This window comes from Squalius cephalus (assembly GCF_949319135.1).
Source record: "Squalius cephalus genome assembly, chromosome: 7".
Lineage (NCBI taxonomy): Eukaryota > Metazoa > Chordata > Actinopteri > Cypriniformes > Leuciscidae > Squalius > Squalius cephalus.
Window position 1 is genome coordinate 22,373,253 of NC_137128.1, and position 20,616 is coordinate 22,393,868.

At 36.9% G+C, this 20,616-nt stretch overlaps 1 protein-coding gene across 3 annotated transcripts; it reads right to left on the reverse strand.

The window, feature by feature from the left end:
• Positions 1–3,756: 3,756 nt before the first annotated feature.
• Positions 3,757–18,999, reverse strand: kdm4ab (lysine (K)-specific demethylase 4A-b). Of its 3 annotated transcripts, XM_079876093.1 has the most exons (23): positions 18,888–18,999; positions 17,481–17,633; positions 17,206–17,381; positions 17,011–17,125; positions 16,697–16,890; positions 16,490–16,539; positions 16,299–16,402; positions 16,047–16,184; positions 15,274–15,491; positions 15,013–15,167; positions 14,872–14,907; positions 14,465–14,754; positions 13,484–13,592; positions 13,234–13,406; positions 12,767–12,953; positions 11,838–11,914; positions 11,600–11,655; positions 11,299–11,407; positions 9,833–10,021; positions 7,515–7,685; positions 7,310–7,429; positions 5,386–5,478; positions 3,757–5,205 (listed from the first exon to the last, which is right to left on the reverse strand). In XM_079876093.1, the coding sequence occupies exons 2-23, from the start codon at positions 17,607–17,609 to the stop codon at positions 5,065–5,067; spliced, it is 3,030 nt and encodes a 1,009-aa protein (XP_079732219.1). In that variant the 5' UTR covers positions 17,610–17,633; positions 18,888–18,999; the 3' UTR covers positions 3,757–5,064. The 3 variants fall into 3 exon arrangements, with proteins under 3 accessions (XP_079732219.1, XP_079732217.1, XP_079732218.1); XM_079876091.1 differs by having other exon boundaries at positions 3,889–5,205; positions 14,465–14,907; XM_079876092.1 differs by having other exon boundaries at positions 3,889–5,205; positions 14,465–14,907; positions 17,481–17,625; positions 18,888–18,968.
• Positions 19,000–20,616: the final 1,617 nt, after the last annotated feature.

Consider the following 20,616-nt stretch of genomic DNA (forward strand, 5'->3'; position numbering starts at 1 on the left):
AGAAACCTGCATTTAAATGTGAGAGTGAATTCCTTTATGATCATTCTACTTGCGTATGAAAATCCAGAATTGTGTTGAATGCACTGATGAATTAATTCATTCAAAACACGCTTTTGCATTTTCACTGCACTACTTTTCCACAGTTTTCCAATGGAAACACTTGATGGACGTATTTGACCGTTGCGCTCGTTTCTCGCTCTGCTGTGTTTTAAATGCTGGTAGCTGCTTCATCTTGCTATGGCAAGCCGTTTTTACCTTTATTAATTCGCAGGATATGAATTCTTGATATCAACAATTCAATTATCACTAGTAAAACTGCTAATTATTGATATCAGGAATTAGGATTTCTACTAGTAACAATGGCAATTTTTTATATCAGGAATTACATTTCCACCAGGAAAATTTTTAATTCTTGATGTCTGTAATTGTACTATTTTCAGTTAAATGTCACCATAGGCTGCCATTCAAATTCAATTGTTGATATCAATAATTGATTTCTTACTAGTTGAAATTCCAATTTCACATATCAGATATACAATTCTTACTTGTAAAACACAATTACATGGTTACTAGTAAAAACATATAAATTCCTGATATCAAAAACTCAATTTTCACTAGTTGAAATGTTACTTCTGGATATCTGTAAATGTATTTCAACATGTTACATTTGTTATTTCTGATATCTGAAAATGTATTTCTAATATCAATCATTATGAGAGCAATTCCAGAAATCTAAAATGGCTCTCTAATTAGTAAAAATCACATTCGTGATATCAGAAATTAACGTTGTCATTCACTAGTGACAATCTATGGCAAGCCGTTTTGACTTTTAATCATTCGCGGGATATGAATTCTTGATATCAACAATTCAGTTTTCACTAGATAAAATGCTAATTCTTGATATCAGGGATTGGATTTTTGATTTTAGTGAAAATACAATTACAGATATTAAGAATTATAGTTTGTACTAGTTGAAATTTAATTCATGTTATCACAAATTCGTATTTCTGCGAGTGATGACGTCAATGTTGTTATCAAGAATAAAATTTGACTAGTGGAAATATAATTCCTGATATCAAAAATTGTCTTTACTAGAAGAAATCTAATTTAATCTAACTTTTACCCCCAGTGTACAAAATTTTATATTTTTTCCATATATTTTTTTGCCCTCTTTGTCATGACTTATTTCATCTCTAGGGCAACAAATGAGCCAGGACTACATCTGTAACAAACTGCACGATGCTAACCCCTGGTCAGAGGTGGACAGTAACGAAGTACATTTACTCGAGTATCTGCACTTTCCTTGAGTATTATTTTTTTCTGGAAACTTGTTACTTTAATTTCACAACATTTGAAAGACAAATATCGTACTTTTTACACCACTACATTTCTGTCAAGGTCCTTGAGTAGAAAGTAGTTAGTCAGGGCATGATTTTTTTTCGTCTCTAAAACGTGATTGGACTTTTGCAGGTGTCAGACAGTCTACCAGTAATCGCTCTTGTAGGGTCACGTGTCGTGAAGTTCGGCGATTAGACAGATTTCTCTCTACCAGTGATCTGTGAGAGACAGTATCGTTGTCACTAATGGTTTGAAAGTTTTGTCTTCATGGCAAATTAGTATTTCTGCTTTGCTGTTAAAGCGGTATTGCTGTTGGGAAGTTTACAGCTATGGTTGTGCAGCTGGGTTTTTTCTTCTTCTGACGAGTCTATATTTACAGACCCCTTGATGTGCATGAATGGATACACATAGATGTGTACTTCTTTTGTTGGGGTGGTAGGAGTGTTTTTAGATGAATATGGCTGTCTTTTTTTTGTCAATTCAGTTGTTTAATTCCTATAGGTTTTGTAACATTCTAAAAGCTCTTAATTCCACAGATACTACTATCTGGTCGGTGCATAGGATGCTTCAGAGGCATAAGGTACTGTAACAATGCAACGATATTTACTTTTTACAGGCTACTCAAGTACTTTTAAAAACAAGAACTTATGTACTTTTACTGAAGTCTTTACAACTATTACTTGTAACAGAGTAATATTTGACCAGTAGTATCTGTACTTTTATTCAAGTAAGGAAGTTGTGTACTTTTTCCACTTCTGCTGCCCCTAGTTAATTTGTCCTCAATACTGTTGTGATAGTGATATCATGTTGTGATAGACGTCATGGCTGGTTCCTGTTATCATATCTCCTATGAGCATGAGAATGCACTGATATAGAGGCGGGAATTGTAATAAGAGCTACAGTACTGCAGTTCATAGTGCATTTAATGAGAGACACTTCCCAGCTCTGGCACCGAGACGACAGTGTGAGGAGATTAAGTAGGACACTGTAAGAGGGTATTAATATGACTGATACTGTAAACCTCAAGTACTTCCACAAGTCAAACAAACTGATATTAGGTGGCTCTGACCTGGACCTAGAACAGATGTCTCAACAAAACGTTATTTTAAATACTCAGCATGCACATAAACAGGATGTGGCTTTAACATCATTCAGACGTAAAAATCCAGCTGGCATTGTTGTTAGCATATCCACACAAACGGAAATAACGCAGAGAGACAAACACACAAAACACCGGTTCTCGACAGTACTAAGAACGTACAGAATCGATCTGGTCACAAATTCTATTATCACTTTGCATAATCATCCAAAGTAACCTAAATGGCATAACTGGGTAACTGATACCCATCTCTCAGGAATCCTTCTCAAGAATATTCCAAGCCTAGTCAACTAGAACAACTGCCTCGGAAAAACACATTAGCTCCTTCACACCCTCGCAAGCTTCCTGGGGGCTTATGTCATTCTCAGAGCTTGGTAACACAAAAACACTTAAGGATGATTTCCCTACGGATTTAACGCTATCTAAATAAAAATTAACTGGTTGGCAGCAGGTGGGAGCTTCTAGGTTTATTTTGAGTTAAATGCATAAACTGGAAATATTAGACACACCTTAAGGTCAACATCAATTCAACATCTATTTACTTTAACTCAAGTTTTAGACTTACTGTGAACTATTAAGTAATGCATGTTTCTGCAAAGAAAACCAATGTTTGTCTTTGTGATCCTTGCTCTCCCTCTAAAACGCTGATGTCACGTAAGCCATGTGACTTCGCCAGTGTCAGGACAGTGGGACACATTAACTCGATAACTCCCCACCCTTTAAAAAAAACCCCACTGACTTCAGAACGATAGACCTGAAAGTGCCGTGGTTATTAGATGACACTGTAACTGTTCATGTTCTCAGATTCAGACTTATGCGTTTCTCCGGCAACACTATTAACCCCAAAATTAATCCGTGTAATATGAGTAATCAATAGACAAAACCACAATACTAAAAGTCAGTTAGTGCCTCAATAAACTTAATAAGCTGGATATTTAGCTGGATATTAGATTTGTTATTCAACTCTGTGCTAGCTGCATTAAACTACTGTAAGTCTATTGTTTATTTTCAGATTATTCTAGTGTTATTAAGACATTAACAATAGTCAGTTGCACAAATTATTAAATAGAAATTTTATAAAACCGTAACTACATTTTACCGTTAAAGCCATGGAGTTTTGAGCGTTTCCGTATGACATTGCAGCGGTCAGGTGGTTCATATCGAAGCTCTAATGAAATTCAAGTTGTAATTACGAGTTCTACGACGATGTGAATGCTTCTTGCAAATCAGATTCTCGTAATTGCAGTCATTTCGACGTGCCGTGATGTAACTTTTTACCATCCAATAAATTGTCAGTGTATACATATACATTTTCAGTTGACGTTAGTAAATCCTGGTTTAATTCACTTCATATTGACTTTAAACATTGTAAATGATTCGCAAAGAATGTGTATGCAGGCTGTGACATGAAAACACACTCAAAAGAGGCTAAAATGAGACAAACAAATGTTCAGGGGGAGAGGAGACATTGCTTTTAATTTAAAAATAAAGTTTTTAGCCTTAAATTAACAATGGATCTATATTCCAAGACAAAGGAGTGTAATGCCTACTGCTCAAAACAACTGAAGACAAGGATCTGTAATGCTATACAGCTAAAGGGATCTCCACAAAACGTTTTTTTAAAATAATGTAGGTGATTCAAACGAGGCGTCTCTTTAGGACTCTCTAAATGGAGTGCCTCGAGATGTTGCCTTCCCTGCCTTAAGTACTATAAAACTCACAAATGAAAAAAACAAAACCAAACATGTGGATGAGTGCACCACTTTGACCATGACTGGTCACAAGTCACTCTTACCTGTGTTGGCATAGTAATGCAACTAAGAGTAGAAAAAGTAGAGAAAATCTGCCTTCAACATATATAAATACTTCTTTTTACAAACAAAGTTAATCCAGAACTAATGTGCGATTAGGAAACTGGCAGTCCTTGCACTTAAACAGAAATATAAATTAAATAAAAACAAAATCCAAAGCTGCTGTATCCACCTAATTATGAGAGTATAAAGCTAGTTTCCTATAACGTCCCATGTTAACAGTAGATCACACATGAGAGCTGCTCGTACTAAGAAACACAAGATTCATCCATGAGATTCAGATATTGCAAAGCACTTTAAGACCTACAAAACGGTCAGTGGGACGGCGCATCCCCGCTGACTGAAGATTTGTCTGACGGTGTAAAGGTCTGTTCATGTGCGGTCAGACGGTGGGTCTGCAAGAGGCGATTAAAAAAAAAAAAGAACAGTTGAAACATTACCGCTCCGACTTAAGACAATAGGAGTCCGAGAGCCGCTGAGCCTGAGCCGGTTGTGTGCCGTCCGAACAAACAAACACTCTTACACAAGACATTCCTAGCATTTCATCTCTTGTACTCTCAATTGTGCCGCCCGAAGACCGCTCACAGCAGGATCATTTCAATGAGAATAAAAACTCAACCTGAAAGTCTAAAACATGATCTTGGTGTTTTTAGAAACAAAGGCCGGTGGTGGACATTGTATTTGCAGTTGTCCGATCATGTGATGTGTTTGTCCACTCAAACAATTGAGGCGTCTGGTCCAGCCTGTTTTTCTGTTTATGTTCTTAGTGGTGCTAGCCAATTGATCTGTTTGCTGAAGATAATGTTTGTGAGGACGTTACTCCATGATGGCTCGGTAGATGACCGGTTCGATGTAGTCCTCCCTATAACGGGAGTTGATCACCCGCTGTCTTTTTGAGTCTTGCTTCACATCCTTCTCCACAAACACCCCTTTGAAGCGCATGTCCGACGCCACAGACTAGAGACGGAAATAAAATGTATAATGCGTGTTAAACCACACGGTGTTCAGTAGCTCTGTGTCATGACAAGCTAATGTCACTGTAGTGGTAAGATAGTTCAAGGAAAAGGTGTTTTGTAATAAGTTTCTTAATGAGATACCGCACGCTTAATGAAGCAGAGCTGGCATAAAATCACTCACCAGGCGGCCTTTAACACGTTTGGGCAGCTCCTCGTCCAAACTGTACACGTCTTCCCTCTTTACAGTAAGCTGAGAGTCATCTTCAAATTCCACCTGGAGAATAATTAAAAGAGCCATTTTTATATCAGCGTTATAAAAATCCACTTTAACCTCTCCTCAGATGAGAATGAAGCCATAACAAAATGACATATATTGCTTTGCAGCGTTAAACGGTCTACAGTTACGCTGTCTTCAGCTAATGTTGGAATAATTATTTTTCGAGTGTGACTGTACAACCAGTTTGTATGCATTTTGTGTACTTTTGATTAAGGACAGTTATAATGTTTGCCAGAAAACACTACTCATTTAGCTGGGTAATGACGCGGCATGGTTGGGTGACAAAACTACTTTTTCCGTCATTCCCTGTGGTGGTACTATTGGTGGTACATTTGTGTTCCGAAGATGAACAAAAGTCTTACGGATTTGGAACAACTTGAGGGCGAGTAAATGACAGAATTTTAATTTTTGGGTGAACTATCCCTTTAAGGCCTGTTCACATCAAGGACGATAAATATAATAATAAAGATATAGTTCAAAAAATCGTTCTAAATAAGAATAAGAAATAAGAAAATAAGAATAGCAGAGTCCACACCAGAAGTATAACGATAAATAACTTTCAGAATCTTTTTTTTCCAGCTGATGCATGATAAAAACATTGACAGCCAATCAGAATCCATTCTGCTTTAAAGAGCTTGCACATTTAAAGCAACAGATGACGAACCTGCAGCGCATGCTTGGAATATACAGAAAGATATCGTCCGCTGGTGTGGACTCTAATATAGTTATCGCTAGTTATTATTCTAGGTGTGAACCGGCCTTTAGTCAATAAGCAAAAAAAATAAATAAATAAATAATAATACCCAATGTGTCCATTTTCCAAAACTAAATATCTTAAAACATGCCATATCATCATGTTGACTTCAGTAACATTTTCATGGATTTTTAAAAAATTTCTGATTACACTACCATTCAAAAGGGGTTGACGTGTTTTTTTTTTTTGTTTTTTTTTTATGTTTAGAATGAAGGCTGCATTTATTTGACTAAAATACAGAAAAAAGTAACATTGTGAAATATTATTACAATTTAAATGAATTGTTTTCTATTTTAATATCTTGTAAAAAGCCATTTATTCCTGTGATGGCAATGCAGCATTTTCAGCATCATTACTCCAGTCTTCAGTGTCACATGATCCTTCAGAAAACCAATTCAATAGCTGATTTGGTGCTCAAGAAACATTCATCATCAATGTGAAGTCAGTTGTATGGCTTAAAATTGTGGAAACCATGATACTTTTGTTTCAGGATTCTTTGATTAATAGAAAGTTCAAAAGAACAGCATTTATTTTTTTAAATCGTTTATAAAATTAGAAATGTCTTTACTGTCAATATGATCAATTTATTATTAATATTATTGACAATAACAGTACACATCAACAGTAGATTTTAATAACAGTAGTTTGTATCATGTTGCTGTTTTATAAAAGCGATAAGCCACCGGAGTCAGTGGGTTACAGTGATTTTACCATGGGTAAGGAGTGTACCCATGGTAAAGAGGGCCTACTGCTGAAATTTAAGCCTACTGCATGACCCATCAAAGCTTATTGCCTCAATAATAGCAACAACAACAATGAAGGCCAATGTCATGGAAAAAGTTCAAAAACGGCCTCTATCGAAAAATATGACACATTATATGCACGTGAATAGATATGGTAGTGCATGTTATGATTTTAAACTTAACTTTAAACTCTGTATTCTTATAGTTACACTATCCTATACACTGAAAAAAAAAACGTGATCCTACTGTTACACACGCTATCCACTTTGCAGTGTCTGAAGCTGAACTCTAACCCAAATCGTGTGCGCAATTGTGTTTGTTGTTCTCTGACCTGGTACATTGGGATGATATGATCAGACACAAATTTGGCTCCATAGATCAGGCCATCTGTCCAGCGTACTTGAACTACGTCGCCCTCTGACGGTGGACCGAGCTTCAGACAGTCTCTATTCTGAGAAATAAAGACCAGCACTGCTTCAGTACACTGTGCATTTGATCACGAAACATTGTTTTGAGCTGCATAGCCCCCCACATACCACTATATCCTCAGGGAAGAGGTTGTCACTGAATGAGCCATCATCGAAGATAACCTCGTAGAAGGTGGCTTTGGTCAGCTCAACCACCTCACAATAGTAGTATCGTTTATTTCTGTGCTTGCAGATCACTTTCTGCCCCTTCACCAACTCCCGCATTGATGCCTTGTTGCGCTGCAGAAGATGACATCAGAGATCAGACATCTAAGATAACATCTAACACACATCTTTTGAAGTGTTAAGAATAGTCCGCTAACATACGTGGCTTACAGCTAACAAATTGCTTATGCTTGAAATATGTGTACATACTGGCTCAAAGATTAGAATTCCACCCTGCTGAAACACCCAGATGGACCAGTTCCTGTAAAATTATTTTTTAGTGGTTCTACCACTTGTGCCAAGTTTTGAGAAATGTATTTTTATGACTTAGGTTTGTTTCATATTGTTTTTGTATTTTGTATAAGTATTTGGAGAGTCACACTCCATGGCATTTTACAACCATACAATTTACAATTCATAAAAGATCTGAAGGCCATGACTACAGTACATGGCCTTGTATTTTTGTATTCTGCATGTCTATGGTTTAATCAGCAGTAAAGCAGATTTGTTCAAATATTTTTATTTCAAATAAATAAATAAGATTATCCCTGACTGCTTAAGGTTTTCTAGTGATGTACAGCAGAAAAACAAACAAAAAAACAATTGTTTATTGTTGCCTGAAGCAAGGCAGATCTGAATGCAAACTTGAGGTCCATTAAAAGAAAGGGACGGATTTAATGAGCCTAAAATGATTAAGTTCTGTGTACATGACCAGAGAGAAGTCTGTCAATTCAATGGAAGATCAATTCATTACATTTCTGATTTAAAATGACAAGGTGTATAAAATAACAAATAAATAAAACATATCCTTGGATGAATGGTTCACAATAAGATAAATAAGCACTCAGAAAATAGATGAATTTCCATTTAATGCTGACTTTAATGAGGCTTTTTCTTCATTATAATATCAGGACAGCTGTATCACCCTGATATTTTTGAAAGACAGGCGAATTTGTAGCAAACACGACACAGTTTGATTGGACATTGGACCTCTGATGTCAACAAGACATATGGGAAGTATTTTTTTAATTTTGTATATATATATAGTATAATTTTGCTAACTATGTGCAATTATACAGTTGCATTTTATTATTTCCGTTTAGTATTGTTTCCCTTTAGAGCCCGACCGATATTGATTTTTGGGGGCCGATGCCGATATTAGGGAGTAAAAAAAGCCTGATATCGATATATTGTCATAAATACTATTTATGTGTATATTATTATACAGTAGCAATATTATTTCAGTGTATATTATAGTACAGTACCAGTCAAAAGTTTGGACAAACTTTCCCATTCATGTGTACAAACTTTTGACTAGTACTGTATATAGAATACACAGTATACAGAATATATATATAAATATATATATATATATATATAAGGAAGAACTCAAATAGTTTTACTAAAGTAAAAGTAATAATACCATAGTGAAAACATGTTTAATGGGCTTTATGCACAGCTGCACTACTTCCTGAACTTCCTGCCTGACCACCTGGATTAATCAGTTTGTCCAATAATGTCAGACAGGAAACAAAGGACCTGCCTGAAGTTCAGGAAGTAGTGCAGCTGTGCATAAAACCCATTACATATGTACAGTACTTTTATACTGATGATTTCTGAAGGATCATAAGACACCAAAGACTGGAGTACTTGCTGATGAAAATTCAGCTTTGCATCACAAAAATAAATTACATTTTAAAGTATATTAAAAAAGAGAACCATTATTTTAAATTGTAATAATATTTCATAATATTACTGTTTTTTTTATTTTTTTATTTTTTTTAACTGCAGGCTTGATGAGCATAAGAGACTTCTTTCAAAAACATTAAAAATAGTAACGTTTCCAAACTTTTGACTGGTACTGTATATACACACATATATATATTATGCATACATATATATAATATATGTATAATATATATATACAAATATATATATATATATATATATACAATATATATATATATATATATATATATATATATATATATATATATATATATATATATATATATATATATATATATATATATATATATATATATATATATATATATATATATATATATATATATATATATATATATATATATATAGGCGGTATATCTGCGTCATATATGCCGATACCGATATATCTGCAACAGGCTCATATCGACCGATAAAATCGGCAGACCCTCTTTTCAATTGTATTCTTCCTGAACATGTCTGTATTGTGTTTGTACCTCTATTTGGCTGCCACCCTTGTGTCTCCAACAGGTGAAGTAAACAACGAATGGCCAATCGTCTGGGTGCATTTGAACCCCGGCTGCCTGTGCACAGGTGGCGTGAAAGGAAGATGAGCAGCGGCCGTGTGAGCACTGCACGCAGCAACTCGAGCTCCTCTTCACCCACTTACGACAGAACTGGCATTTCTGAAAAGGAACCATTGTTAGTCATGCCTTTAACAATGGAAACTTGACACAGATTTGAGTTAAACTAATTCTGATGAATTTAGAAAGAAATTTGTAAGACTGACTTTTTTGTTCTTTGCTTAGGGGTAAAATGAAGTTCGAAATACGTGAACAGCGACATACTGTTAGTGAACATACTGTTAGCGAACATACTGTTAGCGAACGCCACCCACTCTGCTGAGAGTTTAGAAAAATACTGTATGCAAATACTGTATGTGCTGCTTGTTTTTTCTCTCAATAACAAAATAAACAACAAAATTGAGAAAACAGCAAGCATTTTTTAATAAAGCATAAGAAAAGAATCCGATCATCATAGCAACGTGGATATGTTTGCCTGAGCTCTGCAATTTATATAGCATTTTTGCAATAGATTGCTTAAAATCAAGCAGCTTTACCGTATTAATTAAACATGAAAAACAGTGTCAGTGTTTCATCAGAAGTACAACTTTTCTACTATAAAGCAGCTCTCCAGAGTGTTCATGTTTTCACTCTCGGTTTCACGCCTGACCTCTACGGATTGAACAGGAGATATGAAAAGGAAAAGATTTCCACGTGAAAGAGGGCGGAGCCTCCGTGCACACCGATACGTATTGTAGAGTAGTACTAATACAAGTACTACTTGTATTAGTACAAGTAGTACTAATGGTAGTACAAAGGTGTTTACTAACCGTAGCAAACTTTTCTGGAAAGCTCGCCTTGGCAAGCTGTTTTGAATTCCCAATACGAACTCCACACTAACTTTGTTTTGGCCTGATTTTGTTCGAAATGACGTCACATCAATTTGTTATTCGATTTCTCTTGAAGTATATCGGGGATCGGGGCCTTAAGAGTAAAGATGCTGCCAACCTACCAACTATTTTTCAGTAATATATATAAAAAAAACCTCAGAATAGCAAAGCTTTTACAGTAACACGATCATTTTTCAACGAATAGCATGAAAAATGCTTCATTGCCATATTTTGTTTCACATAATATTGCATGCACATACATTATCATTCAAAAGTTTGGATTCTGTAAGATTTATTCATTTTTATGTATTAATTGACTAACCCTAAACCAGTGTTGGATAAGTTACTCTAAAAAAGTCATTAATTACATCTTCAAGAGTGAAATTAAATGACTCATTTTTGTACTAGCCAAGATTTCTAAAATAAATTATATAAATCCACTTTCCCTCTATATGCCAATCAGCACAGCATTCAGATTGTGTCATATGTTTGTGCAAAACATTAACTCACCAGCTTAAATCTCTGAAGCGGGATATTACAGAGATCAACAGGACTGCGCTCTGCAATGTTCACGAATCGAGCCTCCAGCACTGCCACGGCACATAAAACATGAACCCACCTGCAACAAAACCACATTGTCAACCAAATCAGGTTTCACTAGCGCCTAAAGTAAAACCGTTCACATGACATGCTGTCAAGCAGCTGAGAGTGTCAGTACATAAGAGTGTCATTCAACTGAGAGGAATGTGTGCTATTGAAAATGTGCAATCTGACCATAAAGAGCTCTCTCAGGAGGCTCCTGGGTACCTACTTGTCATTGTTTGCCTTCTGCAGAGCTCCTCCTCTCAGAGAGCATAAACAGCAGTCCTGAGGGAAAGACACAAACGCATAGTCACACCACTGAGAATAATAAACTTGTGAGCAAAACCTTGTCACACATGATGGCCAGATATGATAGCGCTCCCTAACAGCTCGAAAAATGCATGGCAGAGGTTTAAAAAATAAATACAAAAATAAATCCAACTGTAAACCCAAGTGATCCAACTAACCTGAGTAATGGCATTCGCTTCACAGCGGGAACACATCCACCCGTCCAGCTTAGTATCCTGAGACACACCATAACAACCTGTAGACAAAACATCCACAATTCATTCAATTATCTTTTTACAGGTAGCAGACAAATTACATGGATATAAACATTTCTTTTGCAACATAAAAACTTTAGGATAGCATTTATACCAATCAATAAAGAAAAGTGCATATTTTTTAATTATGTAAATGTCTCACCAAAATCAAAATGAAACAGCAATACTGTGGCGAGCAGGACGAGGTCGAGGGCCGTGAGAGATGCGAGACCGGTGCGTCTCACAGGTGTGGCTCATCATAATCACGACACCGGCCTCGCGCCGTCCTCCCACGGCCCTCGACCTCGTCCTGCTCGCCACAAATACACTTTAGGGTCCTATCATATACCTGGCGCAATGCAGCGCCAAGTGCGACGCTAGTGTCTTTCGCTAGTTTCAGCCCGACGCAGTTATCATTTTCACGTCTTGCGTGAAAATCCACGTTGTTTAAATAGCAAATGCATTTGCGCCCATCTGTTCGCCCATGGGTGTGCTGGTCTGAAAACGAGGTGTGTTCGGGCGCATTTTTGTTATTTAAAGAGCGCATTAGTAATGTGCGCCTATAGGCAGGTCCACAACGTGCGTACACTCTGCTTATTACACACACATGGACGCGGCACACAAACTAGCCAAATATTACAAATAAAAGGATTACAATGTAAATTAATCCTTGCTGAATGAAAGTATTAATTTCTTTCAAAAAAATCTTACTGACCTCAAACTTTTGAATGGTTACGTAAAAGGCAAACAAAATTATAAAGGAAGTAGAAAAATGCTTTTAAAATGCAGTGACTGCCAGGATATGTCATTTCAACTGCACATATTTCAGTGGCAACAGTGAAGGACAAACTTACTGGTGTGTACACGCACACTACACATAGTGCAGCTGACGAGTTGGCTAGTGCCATCTTTATCCAGATTCGGGGTGGACAGGTGTCCCTCAGAGCTGCTGGTGAAGCACATCTCTGGAATCAGCGGCATGGTCCTCTGCTCTCCACTTTCAGCTGCAGAACCGCACTGGCTCAGACGGATTACATCACTCTACACAGATGAAACAGCAATGTGCAGGGCACTGTCTTTTAGAGGTTTGCACAAGTCATCTTTCAATTATCAGCTCACGAATAAAAGAATAATTACTTCTGATTGCATCACATCACACTTTTAGCCTATTTTGTCTTCACAATCCACCAGACATAAGTGTGTGATCTCTGAGCCACTAGTGGCATCAAACAGCCAGTGACACAGACTGTGTTGGCTGGTTCGCACAAATGAAAACTGAGTAATAATAGATTTTCGTGATGATAGTATTAGCATGTGTTACCTGTGTGTACATGTGAAAGAGTGCACACACTGCACAGTACGGCGGTTGCTGGCCCATGCGGAAGTTGAAATCCTTCTCAACTCTAAAATTGCGCGGCTTGCTTTGCCACATGGGAGCCAGGAGTCTGGCCCAGGGATCGGTCTCCTCTGGCTCTGCTGCTGGTACCTGAATCTCTGTTGAGTGAAGGAGTTCATGAGAAAGAGCAAACAGTGATGCACCAATAAATGAACAACATGAAACAGACCCTAACCGTCATCACTGGAGTTCTCTCTGAGCAGGGGATGCAAGCACGGCAACTTGCTGAGTGGCTGCAGTTTCCTCTTCATGCTTTTATTCTCTTTCTCTCCCTCAATTTCATGCTGAAAAAAAAGCAAGAGAGGCGTTAATGTCATTTGGATATGCATTGTGGAAGTGCTTCATTTTGAGCTTGTTTTTAAAACATTATTTGTGATGTTTGTGAAACAAGCCGAATATATTTCATGTGCATTAAAATGAATTCATTTCTTATAATTATCACTATTAAAAAAAGTGCTGCTTAATATTCTTGTGGAAACTGTGATACATTTTATTCAGGATTCTTTGATGAATAGAAAATCTTTTGTAACATTATAACAGTCTTTACTGTTTTGGTTAATTTAATGCATCCTTGCTGAATAAAAGTATTAATTTCTTTAAAAAAATAAATAAAAGAAAATACTGACCCAACTTTTGAACAGGAGAGTACCTCATACTTTTTTTTTTAAACGTTTTATTTAGCCTAGGTATGCAAAATATACTGGTACCATATCAGTCATCAGATATTTTTTCATTTATCAGTAATGGTTGTTTTCAGATATTTAATTATGCAGCTCAATCCACTATTTTTACATTTAGATTATCTTTGAAGTCATCTAACTAATTTAAAAGTAATCATTAAAAACATTAATACATTTAATAATATTTCATCTTCAATAAATCTTAAAACGAATATCAATTATCATACTGCACATTCTAATGTTATGATGCCTGAATTCACATTTAAAAGTATTGATTTTAGAGATTTATTTTCAATTTACTCAGACAAGATACAGATCCCTATCCATTCAGTTAACAGCCATAACATACAATTTTAATACCACCCCTGATTTAATTGCATAGTATATACCCACTCGCTTTTTTTTACATGTTAAAGCACTCGACTACAAAATGCTCATTTTTGAAATATACACACTAAGACAATGCAGTTACCAACCTCTGTGTTTGTTTGTGGAGTTTGCGTATTTGGCCTCACATCTAGTTGAATGTCTGGTTCTTTGAGTTCTTCTCTGAGTTTCTCTGTCCTGGATTGCTCAGGTTTACAGAGCGCTGATTTGGCTGCATAGCTTTGGACCTGTAGGGCATCTGAAGGGCTCAGGGTCCGATGAAAGAGAAGGCTCGCCACCCCTGGTTTGGTAGAAATCCGTGGCACGGCTGACAGGCAGTGAGGGACAGTAGGGACAGATGCTATAGAGAGATGACGCTTTGGGAAGGACTGCGTACAGGCTGAGGACAGAGAAGTAGTTTCAGTCACCAGGTCTGCAGCACTAAAACCCGCACCCCTAACACACTCCCCAGATGCAGGACTTCTGGAAACTGGAAGCATCTTTAAACTGTTCGAACCTGTCAGTGGCAGAAGGCTGTCTTCGTCCTTCAATTCTGAAAAACATTTTTTATCAAATGTAAAAAACAAAGGAGTTCCAACAACCGCTATCACTTAAAGTTGAAAGTTAAAGTTTTTTAGGCCATAACCACAGGATGTACCTTGATACTCTCTGCATTGTTCTATGTATGGAGTCAAGCGGCCCTTCTTTCCATATTCAGCCTCCTCGTCAATTGTTTCACTCTTTGGAAGAACTTCCTCTGGTAAGTCCAGACACACTCTGTGTCTTTTGGTTCCTATCCTTTGTTTGGACAGGCTAATTTAATTGGAAAAGGCAACATCGGAGATTGACATTACATGTTTTTTACATATCAGTATGTACGATCACGATGTAAGAAGTAAAGTGAGCGTAACTTTTTTACCTTCTCTTTTGTCCCTCACTACTTTGGTTCTCAATGAGTTCCTGAGTGCCACTCTTTCCAGCCTCTCCACCTAAAAACTCAGCTGCTTCAGGCGTGGGCTTGGAGTGGTCAATGGGAGCATTGTCCTTCCCTGCCAACCACAGCTCGTAGCGTTCGGGCTGAAATTTCCTTACAAACACATCCATGGAGATCTTCACCATGTCTTTCCTACATGAACACTGAGGGGAAAAAGATACAAGATTGATATTTTTATATAGAAGATTGACGCACTATGTTGTGTACAGGAATTTCAGTACACGATAAATAAAGTTTGGGGTCAGTAATATATATATATTTTAAAATAAATGAATACATTTATTCAGCAAGGATGCATTAAATTGATCAAAAGCATCAGTAAAGACATTCATAATGTTACAAAATATTTTATAATATCTATTCATCAAAGACACAATTTGCACAAAAATTAAGCAGCACATCTGTTGTCAACATAATCAGAAATATTTCTTGAACACCAAATCAGCATTTTAGACTGATTTCAGAAGGATCATGTGACATGTGACTGAATTAATGATGCTGAAACTTCAGCTTTGCCATCACAGGAATAAATTACATTTTAAAACATATTCAAATTGAAAAATTGTAATATTTCACAATATGACTGTTTTTACTGTATTTTTTAAATCACATAAATGGCCTTAGTGAGCATAAGGGTCATAAAACAAAAAGATTATTGACCCCAAATTTTTTAATGAACTTTTTACATTATTTTTTACCAGTATGGCTTGTTTTCCATAGTCGATCCATCGCCTTGTGGCAAAGTTAGTAGATTCCGCACAGTTAAAGCCATGATTAAAGCCTGCATGATAGCTGTACGGAAACGTCACCATGAACTCTCCTGCATCCTGAGTGATCTACAAATCAAAAATGGACAATGACATCTCAAAGCCTCCTCAAACTTAAGGTTACAAACACGTGTATTTCTAAGGAAGCATAATATGGTCATCAGTTGGGCAAAATGCACTCACCTTTTCAAAAGGAATGCCATACTTCCTTAGAATTGAAGGTGAAATAAGAGTCATCTTGTGTCTAAGAAAAGCTTCACAGTTTTGTGAACTTCCAGGGAAAAAGCCTGTATAACAATGGCAGGTATTATATAACTCAAGCAAAATATTTGTCAAATTGTGTGTGCAGAATTGACGACAAAAAAGCTGTTTACCTTTGGCTAACCGCTCCAGTCTTTTTCCATGTTCTGGAGGCACACAGTACCTATGAGATTCCAGACGAATTTAGCACTTGGCATCAGGACAGACAATTACAACAACCATCTTTATGCCTAAAGGCACACATTTCATCTACAAGATGACATTTTTCTATTAAAAAAAATCAATTCAAGACTTTATTTGAAAGCCGCAGGTGCAATTACCAGGACTTTGGTTCCCCGAAGTGCAAGTAATTAATGCTGTAGAGATCCATGTCCTCAGTGTGCCAAGCAAAAGTGGTTTTCCACATGCCAAAGTAGAGGTAGGGTGTGTTTACTCCCTCTATAGTAATACCACTTTCATGCTCCACGGTGTCAAGGATGGTATTCAAATGCCCTACATTCCATTCCTTGACATCCTGCATAAGACACGAAAAAAGAAACAATGACTCCATACACTTCAGAGCTCTCAAACCAAAAGCGAAACCAAAAAAAAAAAAAAAAAAAAAAATTCAGATTGCTTCCAAGCGTTTACTCACCGGGTCATAAAGAGTCCCATTCACATCAGCTCCATAGATGGGAGGGTTAAAGGTTACATTTTTCCAGTATTTCCTTTCAAGCTCTTCAAAGTCATCATACCGAGGGCTACAAAACCTTAAAAAGGAAGGACAGGTGCGTTTATAATAATTTCTACTGGAAAATGAGTAACAAGAAAATGAGTCAACAAGACTTACTTGTCGCTGTTGGCTGTTTTGCGGAACTCTTTCAGAGTCATGGATTTTTTCTGGATGTTGTACTGTGTAAACAGCCCCGACTGCCCAGTCACTACTTGCTGAATCGGTGCAGGTATTGGCAGGTCGTCAATGTCATCGTATGAACGTCGAGGCTTCCAGTTTTGGGGTGGGATGATCTGTAGTTTAGAAAAATAAATGTCATTTTGTGAATGACTTGTTGACAACAGTAGAAAAAAAAAAAAAATTATGCTAAGAAAGTAGGGTTTTCCTCTAACCTTGGCCAGGCCTGCCTTGTGTGCACCTTGGGACTCCATGTACGCAATGTAGCGGCTGAAGTTCTTGAACTCTTCAACAGTGGGGTAAAAGGTCATAATACCCCTCGAAATCGGAGTGTCTGATGCCATCTTGACCGACCGAGTCCTTAGCACCTGTATGACAAATGTTATTGGAACTGTATTCTCAAAGTACAACTAATATAAAACAGACTATATTAGCAAAATACTGAGACATAAAAAAAACATGTTATTTGACATTAAAATAGTCATGTTTTAAAGCACTATATAACAGGGGTTTTCAATCTTTCAGATGCCACGGATCACCAAAAATGATCTTCCTTATGTGAGGGACCCCCATCCAAAAATTTAAAAGGCATCTTCATATTATCTTGTATAAAAACCCAATTTACACTGTGAAAATGTGTCTAAAATATTATTTGGAAAATATCCAGTAATCTTACATTACATTGCACTGTACTGTACTGTTAGATTTAGTATGTATTTATTTACACATCTATTTACTCATTCATTTTAATCCATTTTATTTTTTATTTTGATCTTTATTTGTTTAAATATAATTGTTATGTAATTAACTATTTATTCTACTCTTTTTTTTTTTTACACTGTTGTTCTTTTAACTTTTCCATGGACCCCCTAACCTGGACACAGTTTGAAATCCCCTGCTATATAATATGTTATAATATGTGGGATGACTTTAGACCATTATTATACGATTACCCAAACAACCAGTCCCTTTGACTTAATTTACATCACAGTCATCGCATTACTGTCATGCTGGGTTGCTAGGTTTCATTAACTTCCTTTAATATTGTTAACCACAGATGTTTTAGCAGAACGGAGTTAAAAAACTTAAACCACATGTGACAAACTACATCCGAGTAGCATTCCGGTGTAAAGGCTGGCAAATAGGCCTTATATGGCTAAGACAGTGAGACAAAAACCTCATATTCTCACACTGCAACTCGTACAGTGTACTGTACACAATACACGCCACGCCCATTCGCACGCCCCGCCTTGTATTCGGAAGATCTGATGCTGATTGGCTAACACCAGCGTCTCTTTAAAAGTCGTATGGCTAGGCTAACGAGTTAGGCCAAACGTAAACATTATCATGTAAAAATTTATCATTAATTTATCATCGGATAAATTAAAGATACAACCTATACAAAGTACACGACGGGCTGTGCAGAATATACCCAGTACAACATATAATGTGCGTAAATTGGGAAACTAGCTGTTGGATGCAATAGTGAAAGTGCAACGATTAGCGTTAGCTCATCGAAGCTAGCAACTTTACCACTACTAACAATGCTTTTAAACCGTATATTATAGAAATAGCTTGAATACAGAAAATAATAAGGAGGTTATATGCACATATTTACTTACTGACTGTCGAACAAAATGCTTATAGCTGCCCTCAACCTTCGCAGAGACGTTTAGCTAACAGCAGATCCTTCTCCTGACAAACCTCCATCAGCACTCGCAACACTGCGCATGCGCACACAGGATTTGTTTACTATATTGGTCCACCCACGCCAGTCACCTTAACCAATCAAATCACTGTCACGTTTACACTAGCCTGCCTGCTGTCTGCCATACACGTTTTATATTGAGTCGTTCATTTAATCGCAGTAATACGTTTATTGCAAACATTTTAAATTTGTCTCAGTTTTATGTTAAAATGTTTGCCTTGTTAACATATAGGAGTTTGACTCATTACTAATACAATTTAAAATTACACAGCGTCCATTTGTCCAATTTACTCCAACCAAAAGACAAATTTCATGATAATCCCAGACAAAAAAAAAAAACCAACTTTAATTTTAAAAACATAAAGAATAAAATGTAAGATTTTTTTTTTTTTGTTTTACATTTTATAGCCGCAAATTTGAATTTAAGCACACATGCATGCATTTATGCAGTATATGTAATTTTAATAATGGTAATGTAAAGCTTATTTTCATCATACCAATAAATAACACAACCAATAAATAAATAGTGTAAATATTAGGCTACCAGCGAAGCTACTAGAATCTGAATCTGAATGATGTTCTGTAACTGCAGATTACAGAATCTAACAAGTAGGCTAGCAGGACTTGTCTGTCTGTGACTTGAGATATTACATTTTTACTGATCGCGCAAAAGAGGATTTAGTGCATCATATCTTGGTCTACATGCCAATCAAGACATGGACTCATCTTTAAGCTTCTTGGATGCTGGAACTTTTTTGATTCGATCTGCTCTAACATCTTAAATGCTGTTGCTCCTCTTAAGGTAAAAAACAAACAAACAACTCGAAGCCCTGGTTAAATGACAATGTCCGTTCTCTCAGACAGATCTGTAGAAGGGCTGAACGCAAGTGGAATAAGGATAGACTACACGTTTCCTATGAAATCTTAAAGGATTCCCTCTCTGCTTTCCGGCGAGCTGCTAATGTTGCCCAACGTAAATACTATCATTTTCAATTACTAAATAATTTTCAGAATTGATTCTATCTATCTCTCTATTCTATCTGCTCTTAATCCCACTACTAATCAGTTCCCAGAGATGTCTGACTCTCTTTGTGAGGATTTTGCAATATATTTTAATGAGATCTCACTGATTCAATCTCAAATGCCTTCGTCAGCCTAGGCTATACGCCACTTGATGACCCCGTCTGCTCTTCTATTTGGTCTGTCTTTGAGCCTATCTATTTGGACTCCCTAAATGAGATTGTTGCAACTTTAAAACCTACTAGTTGCTCTCAGGATGTGATTCCCACTACTTTTCTTAAGCAAGTTTTCAAGTTATCGGTATATGAGGGATCTTTACAGTTCTCTTCTCTGGGATCTTGTCAGAGACACCCTGAGCACCCTGTGCACAACAGGTGCTCCCTTTAGAGAAGAAGCTTGAGGCTTCTGCTATAGCATCTCCTGCCTCAGTGGCTCAGGGATATTAATTATTTTCTTCTCTGGGATCTTGTTGGGCACAGGTGCTTCCTGTGGGGAACAGACAGGTGCTCCCTGAAGAGAATAGACTGGAGGCTTCTGCTGCAGCAGCTCCTGCCTCAGCGGCTCAGGGATCTTTAGTTTTTGCCAGCATTGTCCTGTTGAAGGAACAGACATAATCATGCAAT